Here is a 25,378-nt window from a genome sequence, read left to right as displayed (position 1 = left end):
TCTTTGTTGAATGTAATGGGAAAATATTCACTTCTATCCTCGAAGTCAGAATCCGTATCTGGTTAGATTTAAACGATATATGACATGAATGTCAAGCAGGGTTTAGGCCCGATTACCCATCATCAGCTGATAATATGTTCGTTCTGCAAGCTCTATGCCAAAAGTATTTAAGAAAACGTAAACATCGGTTTTACGCAGCTTTCATTGACTTTCGGAAGGCCTTTGATTATATAGACAGAAACAAGCTTTTATATGCTCTTATCTCCAAAGGTATGCTATGGGAAAATAATACGAATCCTCAAAAACACGTATGATAAGGTATCTGCTTTGTGTGAAAATATCTAGTGTACGAATAGAAGTATTCTCGACAACATCTGGACTACGACAAAGGATGTGTATTCCTCAGTCCTGTTCTAGTTCATTTTTTTCTTTATCAACTTTGAATTAGTAGATGAAATGTATGCATGTGGCCTACGTGGAATATTTTCCAGAAAAATTGCGTATGAATCATATACCTTTTATTGTTGTTCCATTCGATGACGTCACTCATTGATTTATCACAGTAATAGGTTTACAAAAAGCTGGATACATTAAAACCATTTTGCATCAAATGGGGTCTAGAAGTTAACCCAGATGGAAATCCTGCATTGTTTTCGCGGAATGGTGGCTATCTTCGAAATAACGAAAAATGGCTTTAATGATGGTACAAACATGAAGGTTTCGATCTCATTATAAACATCTTGGCATTGTTTTCACATCAAAATTGGACTGGTCTAAAGCATGTGAAGCTAGCATTAGCTTTACAAGCTAGGAAGGCTTCATTTCCGATATTTTCTTTTTCAGAACTTATCAAAATATCTCTTTGAATGTGGCATCTACTATTTTGATAGCAAATTTTGCACCTGATTCTGCTTTTATGGTGCAGAAATATGGGGTTTACCTATTTGCAAACATTGAAAAAATGTTATTATTTCAAAAGATATCTTCGTGTTAGCAAAACTGTATCTTCAAATATTGTACTCCGATGAAACAGGTAGAAGCTGTCTTTGTGTACAGTATTTCACCGTTGTATAAAAGTACTGGTGTAGACTCCTGAATATGGAAAGTTATCACATATTCCAAAGGCATGCTATGAAATGTTAAAACATACGACGACAAATGGTGGTCGCAATTGGGTATCCCATGTACGTTTACTTTTATTTCACTCTGATTTTCTTTTATGTGTTATCGTAAGATTGTGGCAAATGTAACAAGTTTTATAGCGTTTTTTAAAGCCAGATGTAAAGATATAGATATACAGAATTGGTATGTAAAAAATCACTTTTTTTTTCATCATTCTTTAATCATTACTCGTCATATAAATCTGTGTACTTGGAACCGGAAAAAATATATATCAGAGTTTTGCTATGATAAAGATCTCTTTACGAGTTTTATTTAAGTTCAGATGCATGAGTCATGAACTTAAAATTCAACACAACCGTTTTAACAAGGTAAATAAATGCTGATTCCATTAAATGTGATAAATGTAATTGTAATTTCATACAAGATGAGTATCATTTCTTACTCGTATAACCATTTTATTCACAACGCACTTTGCTGGCATTCCTGATTTTTATATTATATCTTCAACCAGATCAAAAGTTTACCCAGCTAAGTAAAGTAAAGAATGTAAAATGTCCTAAAAAATATATTGCGGTTATCTTCCTGTAAACCCATATTTACCTGTATAAATTGGTAAATTGGTTCCTCCCTTGACCATGTGCTATATCTTTGCTTTATTGAATTGAACTTTTTGGTCATGTATTAAGCAAATACCGAATAAAGCTCTTCTTCTTCTTCTAAACTTCGAAATGAAATGATGAATTTAGTTGGGTTTTTTATAGTCGATGTACTTCCTCATGTTTCCAAAACATTGCACGTGCATTACGGGGAATTTTTCCTGCGGTGCAATTTCATGTATTGGTTTCATTTTTATTGTAAACGTTTACAAACACATTTTGGGATGCGTTTGCGCTGTGAAATACAATAAATAACCACGACTTATTTCAATAGCATGGATTCAAACCTAGGGAATTGTCTTCATGACGATTGTTGTCAAACTATATCGAAATGCTGAAAACGCCTTGTGCGTTTCTTTTTTGATTGTGTGTTTATTTTATGTGTGCGTAATGTCTCATCCATATCTTATGGCATTTATCGTAATATAATATTTGCATATTTTGGTCAAATTTTTGCCTTGTTGATAACCATAATAATATTCAAGTATGAATTTTCAAATTTACTCATTTTGTACTAGTCATTTTGTGGTATACATTCTAAATTACCTCCTTTGATCCAAAAACAGATAAATTGACATCAGAGGCGATTATTTAAAAACAAACTTTGCTCACTCAACCATTGCGGTGTGCATTTATATTTTGAAAAATATGATATGAAGAATAGGTAAGGAAAATTAGAATAATTCAAAACTGGAAAATATTGTCAATTTAGATGTTAAGGACAGAGTTTGTTTTAACCGTAATTATATGAATGAGGATAGGAATGTATTTATCTAAAAAATGTGAAAACTGAAGCGACATAGTTTTCACGAGTGTAATGGCTAACATTTCACTTTTTAAAACTTATTCAACCATGTGTTTTTATTCAAACATGCATACTCTTAAATGTTAGAATGTAGAAAGCTCTTATTGTATAGATGAATAATTATTCTCGCACATTTCATTTTTGTCATTTCCATTTTCGTCTCTACAGCTTAGTATGGCTGGTGTTGTACTATTTTTTCAAGTTTATGGTTCTCGTGATGTAGAGTGGCAAATATATAATGTGTCTCTCTTGAGCTTGAACAAGACTGCTAATATCAGTTGTTGACTCTGGCTTGGCAGGTTTATTTCTTCGGGATTTATAATCTTGTTGCTTTGCACCCTCGTGGGACTAATAAAACGCTAAATACGATTAAGAGCGCAGTGTGATATCAGAAGATGTCTGTTTTTATTCAGTCGTTACATATTCCTTGACTGGTGACTAATCCGCCATTGGGCAAGTGTTTAGTGTAAAAATGTGATGTGTTATAGCCGTGTAAGACCTGTGGAGTGCATGTTCTCTTTCTGTAAATTGATATTTTTATGGACATTTGTGCATTTTTCTGCACATGCGACTTTCTTAATGTTTTCTATCATTTTGAAAACGAAGACATTTGTATACTGATCATGTTCAGTCACAAATACAATCTACCAAGCGTTTGTCAAAGTTGACGCGAAGCTCCAATATTCCCTCTAGTAGGGGGTGGTGGTAGCCCAGTGGTTAAAGCGTTCGCTCGTCACGGGGACACCCAGGTTCGATTCCCAACATGGGTACAATTTGTTATGCCTTTCAATACTTATTTTTTCCGCCGTATTTCCTAAAAGCCGTGATTTTGCTGTCAATATTGCTAAATATGTGGCGGATTTCAAATTCACAGAGAAATGAAGAAATCTCACCTAGTCTATATTTAAGATGCTTTAACACATTTTTGTGTAAATATGTTCATTTTACAACAAGATGTTAATCTGCCTATCTAGGAGTGACTATTTAGGGGAAACAACTATTGCGATAGCGATAGTCTATCGCAACCAACTATTGCAATACTATGTTTCTCCTTGAACTGACTCACTTGGAAGTAATTTCCCAAATGAATGTATACAATGTATATGAAATATAAACAAGTTGAAGTAGTTTCAGTCTCTTTAATAACTGACAAGAAACTTGAAACCCAGATCAAGTAACCAATTAAAACATAAACTCAGTGAAGCTGCAAGTCTGCACCCAAACAATAAAAATTACAAAACAACATAAATGTTTGTCAGCGGAAGTCAATTACTAAACTATTGATAGTCACACTTACTATCGATGCATTGATAGTTTTACCATCGATTAATTGCTATCGGAGACTTTAACAATTGCAATCAATCGATAGTTCGATGCTTCTTAACAGCCCTAATACCTATCACCATACTCACTTGAGTCTCCTAAATGGCGTGTTGAACTAATGCGTGAAATGCATGCAATATTTATTGTGCTCAAGTCTTTTTGTATCGATGTTACAAAACCCTAGTGACAGTATTTTTTATGTGACGTTTTCGTTGTTTTGTTTTGAATGCAAGATCAGTTCTTTTTAAATACGACAAGCTAATGTGTATCGAATATACTATAACCCGTTGCAGAGCAGTAGTTATTCTTTATTCAGAGAAGCAAAAATCTTTTTTATTGGATATATATTGCGAAATTGTACCCCGAGCATTGAGTGAGTAAGGTAAAATCGGCAATTGTCACATCGGCAATATTTCAGCCATATCGTGACGAGAACAATTAATTTTATACACAGTAATTAATGGTAAATTTTAAAAACTGTCAACGAAAGACAGTAAAATAACTAGATTATCACGGATTCCCGAGCATTGATCTTCATGAAACATGACTGCACGAACTTTATATTTGTGCATGAAGTTCATAATACGTTGTGAATGGAATAATCTTTTTCTAAATCCATATACAATCATACAACTTGGTACCTACATGTAAACAATATTTCCTTGAGTAACACTGTCGCGCTCTTACAGATTTTGTAAGCAGCTAAAATATGTTAGTTTGAAATCACTTTTCTCTGCAATAATTACGGAGATATCGCTGCTTCTTAGTTTTGTAACACAACTAGAGCAGGGCTATTGATTTAATGATGGAAAACCAAGTTCTATGGACAGTCAAATTCTTTATTGCAATGATTGCGACGTTTCGGTGTAGGTACTAACAGTTGAGCATTGCTTGATAACGGTGTTAGTACCTACACCGAAACGTCGCACTCATTGCAATAAAGAAATTTGACTGTCCATAGAACTTGGTTTTCATTCATCTTTACAACGTCTAAAATTTCTATCAAAGAAACTATTCTTCAGTTGTTGGCAATCTATAGCCAGATTTTATATGGTATAGTCCAAATAGTGCTATTAGTTTTTAATTTTCCACACTTGTTTTAGTTGTAATTGTGATATTCTAGTTGTTTTACTGTCCTTCGTCGACAGGTTTTATAATATCCATCTATTCCATTTCAATGTCACATATGTTCTCGTCACGATATGGCTGAAATATTGCCGATATGACGTTAAATAAAAACTCACTAATCACTCAAAGAAACTATACGTTTAATGTTTTAAGTAACTGTTTATTGCTTAGTGCCACACCCAGCAATGCATCTGTCATAAATAATGCTTGTCATGTGCATTACAGATTTATGTTACAGACTTTCCAAACTCATATAACTCATATAATGCCACGAACGCGGTCTGTGTTAACTTTCAACAAGGTCTCATAAATCGTATGTTGCTATTGAGTAATAAATACGTTGCCAGTTTTTCCACTACAAACTATCTTGGAACTCGAAAACCATTTGAACGTTTGCCAACACAAATTTAAACTGAAGTGTAAAACACCATAAAACCATAAATAAATGTCTAGTGACATATGCCATGTCCTGTTAGGGTGATAAAACTAATGCAAAACATGGCCATTATTAAATGAGCAGGTAAGGGAATTTCGTTTAACGCCACAGTCATCAATGTTCTAGTGTTATCAGAAAACCTTTCCAGTGCAAGCACGAACATAGACCAATGACAGGATGACGCAATAACTGCTAAAGGCAGATTAGATTGTACAATCCAGACTATATCATGAGTATGTGTTCATGAATCACAACAAATAGTGATGCTATCAGCTGTTCGTGGAAAAAACCCATATTTTGCTGTGGACTAAGCTTCCCACAGATGGCCTTTGGTGTATATATATTTGGTGGCCGAAAAGTGGATAAAGTGTCTGCTGGTCACGCTGAGGACCCGGGTTCTGATTCATTTCACAGGGGCTTACAATGTGTGAAGCCTATTTCTGGTGATAAAGCTGGAATAGTACTCTTGAAGCGACGTAAAACTAGACTCACCCACTTTTAAACTCCGTGAAAGTCACGTGCACGAACGTGATGCTGACAAACCAAGCATCATGATAATAGGATTCGAACACAAAACCATTCTGATTTTGCCACGCCCATGAGCAGTACAATTAATTCTTGCGCCTTTACCGCTTGATCCACCCGTGTTTTCCAGTGGTCAGTGATGAGATAATTTCTTGCGATTGGGTTTAGTTTTCTGGCTTCTAAAATCGTAAGTTAATAAAAGCAACAAGAACCTTTTATAATTTTTGGAAGAAGTCATGGTTAAAAGCATGAGCGGTTGCTTATGAAGCACTAACAAAAGATAACGATGCAGGTGTTTGATACCGGTGGCAGCTGTCAAAACACAGGCAAAGGCGCAATTAATTGTTTAAAATTGGTCACAATTGGGAATTCAGGTAACTGATGTATGTTTTTGTCTCTGTTGAGACAAATTTGGAAGTGTCAACTACATGCCTACCAGAAAGCTTATGAAAAACTGATTCCTATCATGGTTTGGCCTTGATCGAGAAAACTCGTATGACGCGCTTTGAAATCTTCGTAAATCGCCTTACCTCTATGAGAAACATGCGTTGAAACAACCTTTGACTCTTGACTAAGATGTACATTGTCTGGAATATATAGGCACCTCCCACTGGGGATTCCAGATTCCAAGGACAGAGAATAGGTACTCTGAAGCACAGTTATTAACAAACTTGTTCTATTGGCAATTACAACTGACTTTAGTATTCGTTGCTAAATAAGGCGGTGCAGCGTAAATATCAATAAAATGCCAAGTTATATAGTAAATGACTCGGATCTCTGTTGTTGGTATTCTTGTTTATTTGAGCATATATTAGGCGGCGGATTTAGAATGAACGTATTTTGAGTTTAAGGTGGGTGATGTAGCAAATCGTTTGCGTTACTAGATTTGACCTCTGTAAGGCTGCTCCTCAGCCTCTTTTACCTATCGCTTAGGACGACCACAGTGTTGTTGCTGAATAGGCTTCATTCTGTGCAGTGATTGGCTGAATAGCACATGATGTGTACAGGCGGTGAGCGTCGGCAGCATAAATATCGTCCAGACCTTAGCTTGAACGTAGTTGGGCACATAATGTATGCATGCATGCAGCCTCATGTAAGCCGTTTCAACTTGATGTACACATAGCAGGCTTCTAGATGCCATGCTACTATGTGAATACTGTGGGGATGAAATACTATCAAACTCAGAACGTGTAACAGTGTACCACAAGGATGAGGACGTGTGCTATGTGCCACAGAGTGGACATATACCTGAAGGATGTGAACAAGTAACTGTGTGTGTGCACGGTGATAATGTCATATACACCAGACAGAGAAGCATTGTACCAAGAGGCTTTGAATCTGTTACTGTCTATGTCAAAGAACAAGGAGTAATATATTCTATAGGATCCGTAATACTAACAGGTTTTATCCCTGTTAATGTTTACGCCAAGAGAGAATGTAATGATACAGCATCCTGCACCAAGTCATCTAAGCCTAAAGAGATTGTTTCACATCGCGTGTCTGACGTGAGTATGCCAAGCACCCTTTGTGTACCAAATGCACTGTTCTGCTATTCGTTTCTATTAAATATACCAATGTACAAAAGAGTGAAATATATCACACAAATCTAATGACGGTTATCTGGTGACAGGTAACAGCTGAATAATATATTACTACTAATATATAACAGTTTACTTAAAGGTGGTGTTTTCTTATTGTTTTAACGTTAAAAATTATCAAAACTCTGAGCTGAGCAAAAGGATGCTGAGGTGTTGTTTTATAGTTATGACCCAAGACAAACAGTTTACATAGTTTACTGAGAATGTGTATGTTTACCTTTCAGTGAACATATTCCACGCTGTGAGGAAGCAGTCACTAAATTCCTACACTATGCGTCTTCTACTCCAAACATCTTGTACCTAGGGATTCACGTGAAATACCTGTATGGTGTAGGACGAGGTGAAGACAACAAAAAGAAGAAAAGGGGGGAAAGAGACCTTAAACTCCGCCAGCTGTTGGAGAAGGTGTCCGCTTTGAGAAACTCCAACTCTGGATATATACTGATTCATCTTGTTGGTCTGGCACCTGGGGATTCTTTCACTGGCGCTTTCGATGAGTTTGTGGATACAAAGCTCCACGACTTGATTCATGATGGTCAGTTATTTACTAATGTGTACCGGAAGGACAAGCTGAGTGACCACAGGAAGCTTCGTGAGTTCCATGACTTTCTAGTTCTTTACGTCAGTGCCTCTTCTATCGTGACTACATCTGACTTTAACACAAAGATAGCACTTGACGACTGTATTGTTGACATTCCTGCAGAGACGCTACGGACATTTATCAGAAAAAAGAGGTGGATTCAAAGGAGAATCCAACACTGTACCTACGGAAATAAATACTGTACATGATGTTATGACAGTACACGAAAACAGGTCAGTTCAACTGAAAAGTCACTTTCTCCAAAAGGAAGGAGATCAGGAAATAGTTTCCTACATTATTAAAAGTCTTAAACTTACTGAGTACGTAAGTGCATTGAGCAAACTCGAAAATGGTGGTTCATTTCTATATGGCGTAAAAGAGGAATGTGTTTTTAAAACGGAATATGGATACGAGTCTAAAGAACTCCGACTTCAGCCTGTTTGTGTGGACCATCCAGGCTCTTTAAAGGATATATTGAACGACAAGATTTGCGAGACTGTTCTTGTGTGTGACTTTGAGGGAAAGCATCTGACTGAACGAACAGTAGACATTCGCTTTATCCCCTGCCCCCCGAAACTAACAGAGTCGTGTTGCAATGATGGCATTAGAATTCACAATGCAGAAACAGCTGGACAGTTCATTATTCATATTTTAGTTAAACCCGTGAATGGTGTGGTGTTTTATGATCCACGGGGACCATTGGCTTACAAATATGATCCCACAAACAAGTCAGTCATCAGGATGGAATTCCATGAATGGTTCCGTGCTTTCACAAAACCTCGGGGAGACTAGGCATAGCAGAGGTAGCCGATAAAACAGGTAACAGATCTCATCTGATTATTAATTGTTTACTATGCATGTTATGTCGTTTGTCCGGGTTCGAATCCCCACATGGGTACAATGAGTGAAGCCCATTTCTGGTGTCCCCCGCCGTGATATTGCTGGAATATTGCTAAAAGCGGCGTAAAACCAAACTCAGTCAGTCAGTCAGTATGTCGTTTGTGAATGACAATTTCTTTCAAAAACAAGGTTCATAACTTCGTTGTTATAAAACCTCAAAATATATCAATATATATCCTCAAAATCTGCTGGAAAAATAAGTTCACCTGAAATATGAGCGTAAAAGTATGAAATGTAAGATGATCCATGCTTATAAATTGTGTCTGAGTGAGATTGCAATCGTTATTCTAAAGACTCAAGAAGATGTTTGTAAACCAGTTTTTACAACCAGCAAACAACTGCAAGGTGATATGAATACAAAATGCCATTTAGAAAGTGGTCAAATGTAACATGTGATATGTTTGGGATTACACTTTCTCAGTAAAGTACACATTCTAGTACTTTTGGGGTTGTGTCCATCCTGGGATTCGAACCCAACCTTGGCATTTTGTATTCACAGCTTTCGGTCGTGGGGGCTGTGCCAATGTACACTTATCAGAGGGGTACAAAGTTGACTACTAGTTGTCCAACTTCCATTTTTGTGGAAGGTCGCGGTGGCTGAGCAGGTTAGGCGGCTGGCTTTGTGTGCTGGCGATTAGAAGCCTGACCCTGAGGGTGTGGGTTCGAATTCCGGGATGGACTCAACTCAAAAGTACTAGAATCTGTACTTTTCTGAGAAAGTGTAATTCCAAATATAACATATGTTGTAAGGTAATAATCAACTGAAGATCAAAGTCTTATAAAAAGACGTTTCAATCTTCATTATTGTCACGATGTACAATGCTTAATACAGTATAGATTAGACAGACACAATAAATGAATTGCTTCTCTCTTGATAAATTTCCAATACATCATTGTTTTTCCAGGTCAAACCCGTATCATGAAAATGTGGAGGCTGCTGGTATGAATAGTTTCTGTTCCTACATGAATTAGATTGTCATTTGCATACTAAACATATATGTAAAATTTGTGTACATTTAACATATACGAGACTTCTTCAAAATGATTTTCTTGAAAAGACATCTTTGTTATGAAAATATATTATTTATATGTTTTCATTCAACTTTCCAGAATGAAATCGCAATAGAGAAAGAGAATGGGTTTGCCTTGGCAACGAACGACTTCTTCCGACCTGACCTGAAGCAAATTGGAAACAGCATCTTCGAGATCAAGAAATACTTCATTGCCGAAGGTAATCGTACTGTGAGAATGAATTTGTTGATATTTCTGGTCGTGGTGACGACAAAGTCGTTGTTGAAAATCTTCTTTTCTAACATGAGACACGAGGGTGACTCGTAGGGGCTAAGAATCGGAGGCTCAATACACATCACTGAACACTTGTTATTTGAGTTTTATTCATGTTAAAAGAGAAGTTTTGGAAACTTGTGAGTGATATCGTTGTCCCAAAATACAGATGTACATTTCTCTCAATAGGTATATAACTATTCTAACCGCAAAGGCTAAACATTCAGAAGCAAATGATATTACTCTTCCTTTTGCAGGAGGTCGAACGATAACACCATCAAAACTTGAAGACGCTTTAGCAGAAGTGAAAGACTGCCTCTTAAGACTTGCAGAAAACCATGCGTTTTTCTTGGGTCTGCATCCCAAAGCTGAAAAAGGAATAGACAAGATATATCCAAAGACTGAACCATGCTTCATGTTCTTATCAGAAACTTTATCATTTGCTCTGGATTTTGCGACATCATCCCATCCAAGTACTGTCGTGTGTGATGTGTTCATAGCCTTCCCTTCCATGCCAATCATGGTCCTGTCAGTCGTTGATAGGGACGAAGATTCGGAGGAAGTGCTGGTATACAACATGTCTGTGGCAAGAGGTGTCAGAGATAAACTTCTCAGATTTATGGACGAAGATGTGAACTCAATACACGGCGTGATTAACACGTCGACTCTCAAGGACAGTGTCGTATTCAACACTCGCCTGAAGACTCTGGCAAACGACTCCTTTCGTTTTGTTCCAAAATATTCATTGCTAATGAATACTAGAAGACATGATAGGATCCTCACAGCTTTTTGGGCAGGTGTTGCTGAAACGAAGTCGGTTCGGAAAGAAGAAAGTGGAGACATTGATGGCGACTGTCTGAGATTTCTCACCAAAGAACAATGTATCATTCTGGTGGAGAACATCAACAGTAAGGACGTCGAGGTCAAGTGTATGCCCGGTAGTGGAGCCACGACTCTGATGCTGGAGGTGGCTAGGAGACTGAACAGACTGGGGGACACTCTGCTTGTATGTAGGTCACGACAGGAGAGGGACAGGCTCAGGTTTGTATCTTAAAATACAGTCAACAAACGATGTACAAGGACTTAATTATTTTCTGTTTGTGTCAGTGACTTAATGTTAACCATTTACAGGTCCGTCTGTCCATCGGCGGTGTCCGTGAATGACCTGAGCCGTCTTGATCTGTCACGAAACATGAACATTGTTGATGAAACAAACAGTGTCCCCCCTGAAACAAGGCGTCACCGTTGGCAATTTACAAGATGTAAGTATCCATATATCAAAATGTACTTCATTTTTTTAAATAAGCTCACATGCAATAACCTCCTGAGCATTGTGTAGATATTCTGTACTTAATCACTGATTCATCATAGATATGCACGATGCTTTTAAATGGTCTGTTATAAATAAACTACTCTACTAATTATGCATAAGTTACAAGAGCGCTTTTTGTACTTCAGATGTAACTGATATCAAGCAGTTCGAGGACAGGAAGTGGCTGCTCGAGAGGGTAATGTACAGTATAGTTTTGTTGTGTACATAAACTAGTGGAATGTACTCTGTGTACCTCCATCAATCAAATACTCTTTGATGATGTTCATGAGAAAGATAATACTACCTTATGCATCATTTCTTTAGACCATTCATGATTGTACAAATAATGTAAACTTTCAAAAGTAATTTAAAGTTAATACGAGCTAAATGTAATCCTAGGCAATATTTATATATCCATTGATATCATTCATATTTATTCGTTGTCATTTTGATATAAACAATCTCTTTTAATTGTATATTTCAGGAGATTGACAGTAAGGAGAAACTCATGGATGTATTTGCAAATGGTAATTATTTTACCAATGAATGATATCATATCTTAGCACATAATTTAGAAGTGTGGATTGATGGGTACTGATGACATACATACTGATGGTTATGCAGTGACGCTTTGTGAGAGGTACGATATCATGTTTACTTTCCCTATTTTGTCTCAGAATAAACGTTTTCATTACACTACTTCAGATATATGGATTCGAAAGATGGCATATCTTCTTGGAGACTTTGATGTGCTGATACTGCTGTTCGAGAAGATAAAGCCAGACGTTGTAAGTGCAGTAATAATCTTATTAATCTACATTATTTGTTTACATCGCAATAATTCTTATTTTTTCCTTATCCTGACTCATGCTTATTGCTTGTCTTCTTCTTCTTGCGAACCTAGTGGAACACGTGTATCTCCCAATGGAAGTTCCCTTCAATAAAAAATCACTCATTAGTACTCACCACGAGTTAGCTCCCTTCCGCAAGCGCGGGAACGAGGTCGCCACCTGCACCCATGTGCCTCACTCTCTCCTTCTTCGCCCAGTGAGCTGGACGTGAGAGCGCCTGTGTCTCCCAACACACTATATCCTTTATTTATATTTAGTTTAGTACCTCTTTATACTTAGTATAGAGGTGTTACTAGTATCCTTATTCAATTTTGCATTGATTATTAATCGTGTTTCTGCTGTTTATTCACGGTTCGCCATGCTTGTTCAGCAGTTTACGTTAATGAGAATCTGCACAGATTGTAAACTACGTTACTCTGATACAGACCCACATTTAAAATGCCCTAGTTGCATTACTCCATGTTCATTTGTTTCTCGTTGTAAATTTTGTATTAATTTACCAATTTCTGCTTTTGATAAATATTTATGTTCCGTTTTCAGATGGAAGGCAGATAAATCTCGTTAACAAATCTCAGTCACGGCTAATAGATCACATATTAATGTTCCCTGTCAACTGTTGACTGACGACCCGCAACCGGCTGGTGGCATGCCTGAGTTTTCCTCGGGGGATAAGCGTGGGACACAGTCCGCTATGTCCAAGAAGCAGCCTGCGTCTCAAGATCTGTCGTCTTCTCAGTCTAAGACTAGTAAAGCGTCCACATCTTCTCGTACGCTGCGTACACCCAGGTCTACTACTTCGTCAAAAGGGAAGTCTACAAAATCTAATAATTTTGCCTCTGATATTTTACCAGTCACAGAATTAGCCTTATATGATGATGACATTCCGATTATCATTCCCGAAGTTCGTCACAAGAAACGTCCGGTATCCGCGACTGTCACCTCAGCGCAGATTAATACACAACTGGAGATGCCTACGCTGTCACCAGAAATTTTGACTGAGGGTCCCGTCACCTTCGCAGAGAGACAACCCTCATCATCAGCACAGACCGCCTCAGACGACCTGGTCAACCAAATCATGAGGCTGATGGAAGACCGTTACGGTTTACAGAGGCCCCAGAGCCACGGGCCCCAGAGCCCACCCCATACTAAGTCATACAGGGCCCCAGAGCCCGCCTTGGCTTCGCGTAGGGCCCCAGAGCCCACAGACGCGCCTCCGCGAAGGGCATCCCAGCCCAGAGCGAGCTCTTTGCATAGGGAATCCCAGGCCACCTCCGCGAAGGAGCTAGAGCCTCACCTATTGCTAGAGCCTCACCTATTGCGAAGGAGCGCTTCGCCGAGCACGCACCTTGTAATTCACAGAGGTCGTTCGCGAAGCAAGCGCTCACATGTCGATTCGGACACTGACTCGAGACATTCGCGAAGGACGCGAAGGCTAAGTGGTTCCATTTCTACCTCGCCTAGAAGAGCTTCGCGAAGCCCCCAGCGTTCGCGAAGCCCCCAGCGTTCGCGAAACACCCAGCGTTCGCGAAGCCCCCAGTGTTCGAGAAGCCCACAGCGTTTGCGAAGCCCTCACCGTTCGCGAAGCCGCCAGCCTTCGCGAAGGATATCTTCTCCAAGGTCTCCGTACACTAGCCACTCGTCAGTCCGTTCTCCACAGTCCTCACATAGATCTTCCTATAGATCTAGGACTCCGACATATGACCATACGTCAGAAGAGGAGGATGGTATCATTTTCTCAGATGCTGAGATAAGATATTGGATGGTGAATGAATTACAACTTGCCTCCCCATCAAAGAACGAGGATGCAACTCAGACTTACCTGATGAAGGATGATGATGTGGATTATATCACCTTACCTCCTATTGACTCCAATCGCAGCCGTACCAGCTAAACTAGATACAGCCTACTCCAAATCCACTAAAAGCCCAATCTACTCATTTACCGGTCTTCAATGCCAAGAAATTTGTTGACATAATATGGAACCTTTTTCAAGGCCACGGATATTGATGACAACTTTCAACTTATCTTTGATACCAAGTCCAGAAGTTACAGAGTAGACGATCGCAAACTGGCCAAATTAGATACCATTTCCAGAAGGATGTTCTTCCGGATTAAATAGATCTAGAACTATTAATGAGACTCTCATCACCAAAGTTCAAGAATTCTACAGATGAGGAAGAGAAATGATCTATTCAGCTCTACTCATGCAGAAAAAAGACCACCAATTTCTTACAGAACACCTTTCAGCGCTTACTGAAAACTACTACCATGACGCGTAGAAGTAAGGACTACTAGCCTCCTGCTCTTGGAATAAGCAATTCACAGAGCCTCTTTACACAGCTCCATGGTCATCGCCCTTTCTGGTTTGGTGTCAGCATAAACAAGGTCTCCAAAAAGAAGTATCTAAAGATTCCCAGGAGGAGTTACTCATGATTAGATCCATGGATACCTTTAGCGAACGCCTTTAAAACAGTCAGCACAGATACTCAAGTGCAAGGCTAAGTTCTCAGGGCTACAGAGAGGGATGGACAAGAAACTAGCTGCAGCTAATAAATCCCCATGATTCTTTTTGTCGCCTATACAGCAAATTTAGAGGAGGATCAGCGAGAGGTATGGATCATCCAAAGGTGGCCGTCATTTTAAACGATGAAAGGCAGGTTCCTGGAACCACTGGAGTTCTTCCACCCCAGTTGTCCCAGTACAACCTTCTCAAGTGGGGTGGACGTCTTCAACTACACTGGAAGTCGGGGGAATACTATAAGGAGATCCCATGTATCCAACATCCTACTGCACGGATATCCCATACAACCCAAGCCAAGCTTGCCGTTAACAGCTCAACCTTAATTTAAGGTTCAACGTTCAAACTCAAACGCTAACTGCCTATGTTAAGAGAAACAGTACAGCCCCTGCAAAGAACAAACAGGTCTTCCAGCCCTGGACCCAACGAAACATCGTGCTTTCACCCCCAGTTTTCCTAATGCCGAAAAAAGAATCTCCAGGAGGCATCGTCGTCTCATTTACAACATGAGCACCGTCAACAGAGAATATATATGCAAAACCACCAACGTTTCTGCATGATTAAGCATTTACCACAACTTCGGTAATTAATCTGTCCACTAGATTACATGGTCAGCATAGATTTGCAAGAGACGCAATTCTACACCATTCTGATTCATCCCAGCCTCAAGGAAATATTATCTAAGATTTATCCTAGACGGCAAATAAACATTACAATTAACGGAAGGTACTTCCCCTTCGGAATCACTTCATTCCCTTTGGGTATTCGCCACAGAGTTACTAAGCCTATTGTCTTGATACCTGCTATCAAGTCAAGGTCTCAGGAGTGTATTTTACCTTAGATCGCGATGGGCATACAAGTGGATCCAGATCCACAGCTGTCTCAGTGACTACAGCTTCGAACTCTTTATAATCAAGCTTACTAACTCAATTCTAGTTTGTTAGTACAATCTATTCTAAGCCGGACCTTGAAACCAACGCAGGACTCCGCAAATTTTCAGTATATGATTCCTTTAAGCAGCTCAGAATCGGTTGGGTAGTCCCTGAAGTGGCAGATGGATCAAGATCCAAATAACTGATTCCTAAGCTCCTACTCTCCTCGTTACCACTACGACAGTGGCAGGAGCCTTTGGGACTACTCTACATCAGCCCGCGACTCGACACTCCAGAGGTGTTTCTTCAATTACGTCCATTACAAGTCCCTCATCAATGCTCCTCATCCTGAGGACCCTCTGCACGTTCAGCTTCCTACTAGATTACGTCAAACCATTATCTTACTCTGGTGGACCCTCAAGAGATTGAATGTTTGCGCAGGCGTCTCCTTAGTAGGGAACAAACCGAAAAATACATCTCTACGCAGACGCGCGTCACTAAAAGGTTGGGGAGCCCACCTTGCTGGCAGGATGCAGCGTCAGCCCTATGGAGCAAGTCCAAGAGAGCGAAACGTCTCATAAATCTGCTAGAGATGCAAAGCGGAAGCTATAAACGCCATAAGTCACCGCCAAATATAGTTTAATGCAGAACGCCCAGTTGATGATTCAATAATTGGGGACAATCTAACAGTGGCATTTTATGCGAACAAACAAGGTTCTACCAAGATCACTGAACCTACCTTCCTCAATCGTTGTTTCAGATCACCGTCTTGATTTTAGCCTGATAAATCGTACCATAAGAGCGTCAGAGCTTGCCAGTACATTCCAGGATGCAAAAGAATGTGTTAGCAGGCGCTCTCTCGGCTACGTTCAACCGTCGCCGACAGAAATGGATGCTCCACACAGAGATATTCATTCAAGCCAATAACTTCAAAGCAGATTCCATTGATAGACCCATTTGCCAATGTTCTGATTCAACAAACAACTGACAACCTCGTATCGCTAGTGCAAGACCGCATTAGCAACGGCAACGTACCCAAGCAAGGCTATCACCGTGGAGGGACCTAACGCGTACGCTTTCCCGCCTCCCTGCGTTAATCCCACAAGTCTTGCCAGGTGAAAATCAAATAAAATTGAAGAGCCTCGATCTCATTACTTTAGTCGCGTAATACTGGTCTGCGAGGAACGTAGTTTCCAGATCTCATGCTAGGGAATCGAAAACCAGTACTTCCTTAGCCCTAACTGCGGCACCAATCTATTGATACATCCGCACACCGTAAACAAGCGCATAAGATAAATTGGTGAAGCATACCAACTTCACGCGTGGATCGTACCAAGGTATGTTTGAATAAGAGAGGTTATTCTGCCAGAGCGGGCTAAAGCGGTCACGCTTGTACTTACGTAACTCAACTCGCAACCTGGTAATGATGACAAGTGGCACAGCTCTTTGTCAAGAAAAGGATTTTACAGCCAGATATGCTACACATCCTCAAGTGGCAGATTTCTTATAAGCTTCCTTACGTCAAACTAAGAATCTAAAAGCACTAACCGTGTCCACTTATCTTGCAGCTTTAAGTTCTGGTTGGCAAATCTGCTATGAGAACGGGCGTCAAGTTGACTGTAAAACACCGGAGTTAGTCGCTTTGTTACGAGCGTTCCGATTGGAAGACCAGTGTCGGAAGCCTCCAAGCTCCGTGCTCAAAGGATCAAAAGTTATAGTACTTCCACACCTCACGAGTGGAGGATTACATGCCCCTTGTTATCTACGCTGTCAGCTGGAACCAACCGGGACACAAGACCTGTATTATTCTTTCTTAGGCATTAGCTACTGCTGCCAGGATGTCTGAGATTCACGCTTTGATCATTGGTGGAGAACACGCTTCTTGATGATAATCAAGCAACATCGCTCATCTTTGGGACTTCACTGGGATTTATAGTTAAAAATCAACTGCCAGGGTCAACTAGATTAGTGGGTTAACTCCATGTCCCAGCTCTCTATCCATACTTGGACTGTAAACATACGATGGATCTATCACTTCTAAGTTCTGGTACGTGCACTGAAAATATATATCTCCAACGATCCAAGAAAAGTAGAGGGAAATTCAAAAGATTGTTTATCCCTATATCCACCGCTTCACAGGTGACAGAAGCAAGTCAGTGTACCACTAAATTTCTATTTGATTCAGGACCATACTTCATTGAGCCTACAAGGCTGCTGCTGACTTCAATCTCCAAGAGCTTCTCTTAACTCACGAAATTAGGAGAGCTGGCAGCTCCCAACTCTCGCCTCCCACATGGAAATTGCTCATTGAATACTCATTATGGAGGGATGTTTTGGAGATCCGATATGGTGCTTCTTCATAACCACTATCTGAGATATCACCACCAAGGATGTCTCAGGTATCCACCACTCATTTCAGTCCCATGGTCCTCGCTCAACAGTTGACAGTTCCACGGAGAAGATAAGTCTATCTTACAGATTTTATACTTATCTCATAACAGTACTAATAGCTACATGCTATATATATATTTTTGCTTTTAAGTTTAATTCTATTATCATCTTAAGCTCAGTAATTATGACTCTATATCATACTATATATATGTTTCCAACTCCTAGGAGTTCTACTAATTATATATATATGTTCAGCTTAAATTATCAATCTTTAAGCTCTAGCTTCATATGTTCAATTCATAGCATGTATTAGTTAACAAACCCTAAGTAGTTGGAGTCATTATTATACAGCTTTGAAGCTATATTATATCTTTAAGCATCAGTACTATTACAGCTTATATATATGCATATTGTAAGCTTTATACTTTGGTTCAGTATAAAAGTATTCACTATAAACTCTCAGAAGTTTATACTCATCACATTAATGGCTTCCCTGGTTTACCTTTTAATGTTGTATATACTTTTTATCACCTTCATCACTAAATTGTAATAACCTTTTATATGGCAGCTGATAAGTTAACAGCAGGAATTTCTTCCGTTCAGTGCCTTTATGAAGTTCCCAGGGTTACTACAATCATCTCAGTTCAAAATCACCAATTATTAAAAAATCCAAAGTATATATAATCCCACCCTCCTGTTCCGTCGGATTCTACAAGCAATAGCATGTGTCAGGATAAGGAAAATATGAAATTTTTAGAGTAAAATTAATATTTTATACTTATCCTGACTCATGAGGTAAGCCCTCCCGTCCTTCCCACTCCAAACACTTTGGATTTCTCCGGGAAAAAAAGTGTCGGGTTCAAAACAAAAAAGAGGAGAGTGAGGCACATGGGTTCAGGTGGCGACCTCCGTTCCCCAAGTGCTTGGTGGGAAGGGAGCTAACTCGTGGTGAGTACTAATGAGTGATTTTTATTGAAGGGAACTTCAATTGGGAGATACACGTGTTCCACTAGGTTCGCAAGAAGAAGAAGACAAGCAATAAGCATGAGTCAGGATAAGTATAAAATATTAATTTTACTCTAAAAAATTTCATTTTCTATTTCGCGTTTATTTGTAAATGATGACCATGACGTAGGCACAAATGAAAATTCAAAGAATAGATAATCATCTTTTTTCATCTTTACTTTTCAGCGGCACCATCCTTTCAAGGGACAATATGTTAACTTATGGAGGATGTGAGTATTCCGGAGGATGTTCAGAGGAACGATTTTCCATTAGTCATCTCCCTTTATGTTCACTCTTTGTTCCATCTCTTCCAATCTTTTAGTGCCCGTCTCACACTTTTAGGTAGATTGGGAGTATGCTCTTCCTCACTGAGATCCCCTGAAGAGACCAGTCGCTTGTTTGTTTGGTTAAGGCTTTAAACATTTAGGTCGCTCGCTCCGAATTTCAAACGTCATGTACCATTTCGTATTTAGTTCTGGAAACACAAGAATATGAATATTAAATACTATGCAGTTGAAAGCCCATTTAAGATGCAGTTATTTCAATTTTTTACTTTAGAATTTACAGATGCATGGCTGACTTTATAAAATTCGGATTTGTTTTGATGCCTTTTGATATGTGTTTTAATTCTCTTTGAAAGATATTTCAATTAATTCTTTTTTTCAAGTATTTCCTGCATTTACCTTTGGGTAAACACGCGGTGACAAAAGAAGCAGAGCTGATAGCATGGCAAGAAAGAGTGGCACTCGAGAAGAGTGTTTTCCCGATTTTACGCTCGGTAAGAATCCAAGTCTATGTTGGAACAAACTAAACCATATTGTTATTAGACACTCAGCGAAGCAGACCACATAGGTACAATGTGTGAAGCCTGGGTTTCTGGTGTCCCCCGCCGTGATGTTGCTGGAATGTTGCTAAAAGCGGCGTAAAAACATGCTCACTCACCCAGAGTATAAAGTTCATAGTGTGCTTACATAAATGTATCAGAATCTGCACTGAAACATTGCCGCGACTCAGTCAGTCAGTCATGAAGCAGTCATTGTGGGGTTTTTTCAAACCGCCGTTGTTTCAACTGGGTTTTTCTTGTTTTATTTCAGATTATGGTAAAGGATAGAACCAGTCTTATCTACCAAGACGTGAAAATGGCTTTCCTAGAGAAAGGTAAGTAGACATCATCATGTTTCTGTCATTGTCCATAACATTGCAGATGTAAATCAACATCAGTCGGTCATTTTAAAATGTTAGCATTACTCTTCTCTATCTTCAATGAATATTATATGAAAAAACGTTTGCAGTACAGCTGTTTTACCATCAATATTTTCCAGTATAAATTTGACTGTTTGACTGGACACCTATTTCATTATATTATGTTTCCTTAATTTTGAAATCTGAATTGTTCCTTCTGTGGCAGTTTCACTTCGAAAACACAAACCGTATTTTACAGTCTCAAGAAGAGAAAGAAAGCACAGGAATCGTCAAGCAGATTTCTGAGACCAATTGTTGAACCAACAGAATACGGCAAGTGCATTTACGGACATATCCAGTGACGCTAAAGATGGACAGAAGCAACACAACAAACACATGGCATAGATGAACCGAACACAACAGATGGCGAAGATGAACAGAACACAGATGGCGAAGATGAACTGAACACAACATATGGCGAAGATGAACTGTACACAACAGATGGCGAAGATGAACTGTACACAACAGATGGCGAAGATGAACTGAACACAGAAGATGCATGAAGATGAACTGTACACAACATATGGCGAAGATGAACTGTAATATTAACAGATGGCGAAGATGAACTGAACACAGCAGAAGGCGAAGATGAACTGTACACAAATAGATGGCGAAGATGAACTGTACACAACCAGATGGCGAAGATGAACTGAACACAGCAGAGATGGCGAAGATGAACTGTACAATAAATATATGGCGAACGATGAACTGCAGGCCACAACATATGGCGAAGATGAACAGAACAAAGGTGGCGAAGATGAACAGAACACACAATGGCGAAGATGAACTTGTACACAACATATGGCGAAGATGAACAGAACAAAGGTGGCGAAGTATGTTTTAAAGTCGAACACAGATGGTCGTACGGAACATGTCCGTATGTCCGTGTTCCTCCCACCTGTAATATACTTGACTGACAGGCAGTGTACTTTACTGTCCAAAGATTACTTTTCGGATATATTTTCTATTCAGCAAAGCAACTCTTTTATAGTATCCTGGCTTTAACTATGAATATACAGCGATGCTCTAATTTAATCGTTAATAGATGATTCCTATGATATCATGGAATCAATTGTTTCAGGGAAATCGTCTTCATTTACTTGTACACCTTTTGTAGTTTGTATTTCAAATACATACCTATTCAAGCACCTTCCTGCCACGGCTAAATGGAAGGATTTCTGAAAGAGGTTCTTTCATAACAAAGGTTGAATATATACACTGAAAAAGCCCTACATAAAATAAGGATTGTTTTAGATTCTGAGAAGTTCTGTGTGCCAGGGGAGATAAGCAGAAAGCGTCTCTTCAAAAACGCAGGTGCATTTTGCCAGTTCAGTCTTCCTTCATATAGGGTCTCATAAATTTGATTTCAATCTTTGAAATGGTGTTGCTAAATCTCTTTAGTAGCATTAATCTGGTCAAATAGGGGCGATTGTCAATTACTTTTCCTACCTTACAAACGTAAGTTTTGTTGCACACCACATGCCGTGAATCAGGATAAATATGTATTTCTGCTAATAATCTCCATTAGCAGCGAATGTCCACAATGGACCATTTTCGAGATTTCATTAAATCCACTGCAGGGAAGGGCCGATACAGATAAATAAACACTGGAAGCACTGCTTGGAAACATCCTGAGGACAATTTTCAGGATGGCGAAGGGTCTTTAGAGGGTCGTAAGTAACTGTATCAATCAACAATTAAAGTTGTTTACATTTCGTTGTTCTGTTTCTCTTATGTAGTAGTAATTGAAACATATTAAACACGATATATTGAGCCAGTGAAATAATGAAACATCAATAGCTAAAGAATAATACTGCATTTCTTTCTTCTTCAGGTATGCAAGACACTGAAGATCTAAAATGAAGAATTGATACAGTTTACAATCGTGGGTAGCCATTTTACATATCTATGAATACTAGATATGCACATACATAAAAAATTCCATACAACTAAATAAACTTTCAAACAAAAATAGAACACGTTGATACTTGTAGCTGCTTAATGCTTCTCACCGATGTAACTGATATAATGAGCTTTACATCTTCAACAAAGCAAATCTTGATAACTTTTATACCACCATATGATCACCGCTACGACGGCGGTGATTTTATAAAGTTACTTCCTCTGCAACTGCTTCCAGAACAGCGATCACAGTAGTGGTGACAACTTCTACAAACTACAAACTGACTGTTGACACTCGGCAAGTCTTGAAGTCTAACTTGTATTAACAGAGATGTTTAGAAATCGTATCATGTACAAGAGAATCAACGACTCTAATATAATGCAAATTACCGTCGAGATACATTATTAGAATGTATTTGGGCCATATCGGTATGCATCGATAAAAACAAGTTCAAGTTCTTGTGGAGAAAAATCTTGATCTTTCACTTGATCCGTGTATAAATTTGCATGATCCGTTGGGTTTAATAAAAATGCATGCGATAATTAAGTTTATGCATATTATATTAACTATTTCTTCTGGTCCTTAAGATGAGCGGCAGAACTCCGTGGATCACTTTGATGCGGTACCCGGAAGTTCTATCCCTGTTTGATGTGGAGCTACCAGGAATGTGGCAGTGTAAAATAGTTCTAATCAAGAAGACCAAGATGGAAAGCGAATTTATTAAAAGCGGGATTTAAACATAGATAGAGTAATAGTCTTCACGGAAAAGAATCCAAAACTAAAGGTGTAACAGTTGGTCTCTCTTTACTTCATGTATCTTTGGTTTGTCACGTTTTCATGCTACCAGGTACCTCAAACAAATCCCGTCATTGCTATATATGTCTAAAGATCATATTTGAAAATGCAAGTCAATAGATCCAGGGGCCAGTTTTGGTTAGGTCAGGTCTATAGAGAATATACAGATATGAAATTCTGTGTGTATTATGTCCACGAAAAACACTGCCGTGTGATAGTGTTTACCAAAAACACAATGATAAATACCCTCTATGTCCATATAGTTAAAGTCTCGACGTAACATCTTTGAACCGGCTGGAGGGCTTTGTAAAAACATTGAATAAGTCTTCCCCGCTACCAAACCAAAAACTATGCTTCTGTTCGTTTGTTTGTTGTTTTAATGCCATACTCCAGCAGTATTCCCTCCTATATGGCGGAGGCTAAACTGGAGTATAATCCCTTCAAGCCAAATAAATGTGAATTTGAATGAATGTCAATTATGGGTTGTATTTTACTCGTTACTTAACATGGATAAATATGTAGTAAATGTGGAAAAAAGTCTATACGTCATCGCTACTATATGTATCAACATCGTTCTAACAACACATTCATTCCTGTGACTCCTTCCAGATGGATGTCACACCACCTCCAGATATAAGTTACAGGTCTGATCTCATCAGTTTAGAGTAGAAGTACCCAGCACGGTTCCCTGAAGAGAAAGGCGGGATTTAACTGCACTCTACACCAGCAGTAAAAACACATAATGGCAAGTGTTGTTCAGGGTCGCATTGCCTCCATGATATGGTCTTTTGATTTGTACTCCATCATTCCGCATTTGGCAGAGAGCGCTCCGTACGCATACTGAAAAGGGTTAAGTCGCATTTTAACTGCCTATTAACATACAAAGTGTAAAGGCTATAAGTATAATTCTCAAAGTATTATACTCATAGCTCTACCGCCATTGTGAAGCTTTTCGCGTGTCTTGAATGTCTGCGTCTACTCTATGCATTCCATAAATGGCAGAGGACGGGCAACAACTCGCAGACCTGATTTGACAGCAATCACACCTTTTGAAAAGCGGGTGTGCACATTTTACAAACATAACTCTACCCGAATAAATCTTTTTACTGTAGCACCCTTTGGTAACATATAATAATATATATGTGAAATTTTACGTTTTCGTACTTCCTCAGAACACATTTTCCTGCAAGCTTAAATTGTGCCATAGTTTCAGTTGCTGTAAGCAACGCCATTTATTCAATATTCCGGCAATGTGGCGTTTGGTCTGCGGTATATAATCGAATCTGACCAGACAATCTAATGATATTATGAGAGTCAACACAATCAACATATCCCCAAGTCTCGTAGCCTGGCTACACCCACTGAATTTAAGCGCCTCTGTCGACAAAACATGTATTCCGCGGAAAGCTAAAGCGGATCGTTAAGATGTGCGTTAAGTTGGATTTTCGCCGGTGAAAGTGCTGGATCAGACTTCAAACCAGCGTTGGGATTTTAAACAGTTTCTGCGAGGAGAGCATGTAAAAGCATTCTGGCTATACTTCCTAACGTTTCTCGTTGAATGTCAAATAGACTGCGCTACGGCCTTTATTTAAGAAGGAAAGCTAAGAATTCATCCCCTGCCACCACTTCGAATGATGGCATCTTTGACCTCTATGAGATACGAAACCCTGATTGTTTAAACTTCCAGTGAGAACTAAAAAGTTGCATGTTTCTGCGCTATAATTACCGTAAAAATTTAAACTGTTGGAGTAACTCTAAGATATCCGGTAATATCTGAAGATCCTACTTCTATCTGGTAGGCTTACAGGCAATATTGACACCGAAACCGGCATACCGGGTACAGCATCCCATTGTACTTATTAGTTGCGCGGAGATGGTCCAAACTGTTTCGCTAATTCTATAGAGGCGATAGTCATCCAGATTAGTTGCCTCTTTGAATCGTCTGCATTCCTTGATTGCATAAAACACATACCGCAGCTCCGAAAGCACAAAACAATAATCTACTTCAAGCCATTCACGCAACACTTTTGCCGCCAGTATCTCATGTATGTAATGGCGCTGCTTCTAGAATATTCTACCAAATGCTTTATTTTTTGTGGGTTTGAAATGGTTTACATGTGACATTTGGACTA

General features: G+C 39.1%; 1 protein-coding gene and 1 long non-coding RNA gene across 2 annotated transcripts; both read left to right on the top strand.

Moving 5' to 3' along the window:
• The first annotated feature begins 9,981 nt into the window (after window positions 1-9,981).
• Window positions 9,982-11,426, top strand: LOC124288817. The gene is made up of 3 exons (XM_046725360.1): window positions 9,982-10,013; window positions 10,184-10,304; window positions 10,615-11,426. The coding sequence occupies exons 1-3, from the start codon at window positions 9,993-9,995 to the stop codon at window positions 11,409-11,411; spliced, it is 939 nt and encodes a 312-aa protein (XP_046581316.1). The 5' UTR covers window positions 9,982-9,992; the 3' UTR covers window positions 11,412-11,426.
• An 8,068-nt stretch (window positions 11,427-19,494) lies between these two features.
• On the top strand, window positions 19,495-20,772 carry LOC124288831. Its single transcript, XR_006901532.1, has 4 exons — window positions 19,495-19,536; window positions 19,974-20,084; window positions 20,401-20,464; window positions 20,748-20,772. It is a non-coding gene; the product is annotated as an uncharacterized LOC124288831 (long non-coding RNA).
• Window positions 20,773-25,378: the final 4,606 nt, after the last annotated feature.

Source organism: Haliotis rubra, unplaced genomic scaffold (assembly GCF_003918875.1).
Source record: "Haliotis rubra isolate DU_JTF1 unplaced genomic scaffold, ASM391887v1 Scf426, whole genome shotgun sequence".
Taxonomy (NCBI): Eukaryota; Metazoa; Mollusca; class Gastropoda; order Lepetellida; family Haliotidae; genus Haliotis; species Haliotis rubra.
This window is presented reverse-complemented; position numbering and strand designations above follow the sequence as displayed.

What these genes read in the sequence shown, in the direction of transcription:
- LOC124288817 (XM_046725360.1), top strand. Translation starts at nt 9,993, where the DNA reads ATGAAAATGTGGAGGCTGCTG. An exon ending in TGAAAATGTGGAGGCTGCTG is followed by an intron (nt 10,014 to 10,183) that starts GTATGAATAGTT and finishes TCAACTTTCCAG; the next exon opens with AATGAAATCGCAATAGAGAA. An exon ending in GAAATACTTCATTGCCGAAG is followed by an intron (nt 10,305 to 10,614) that starts GTAATCGTACTG and finishes TTCCTTTTGCAG; the next exon opens with GAGGTCGAACGATAACACCA.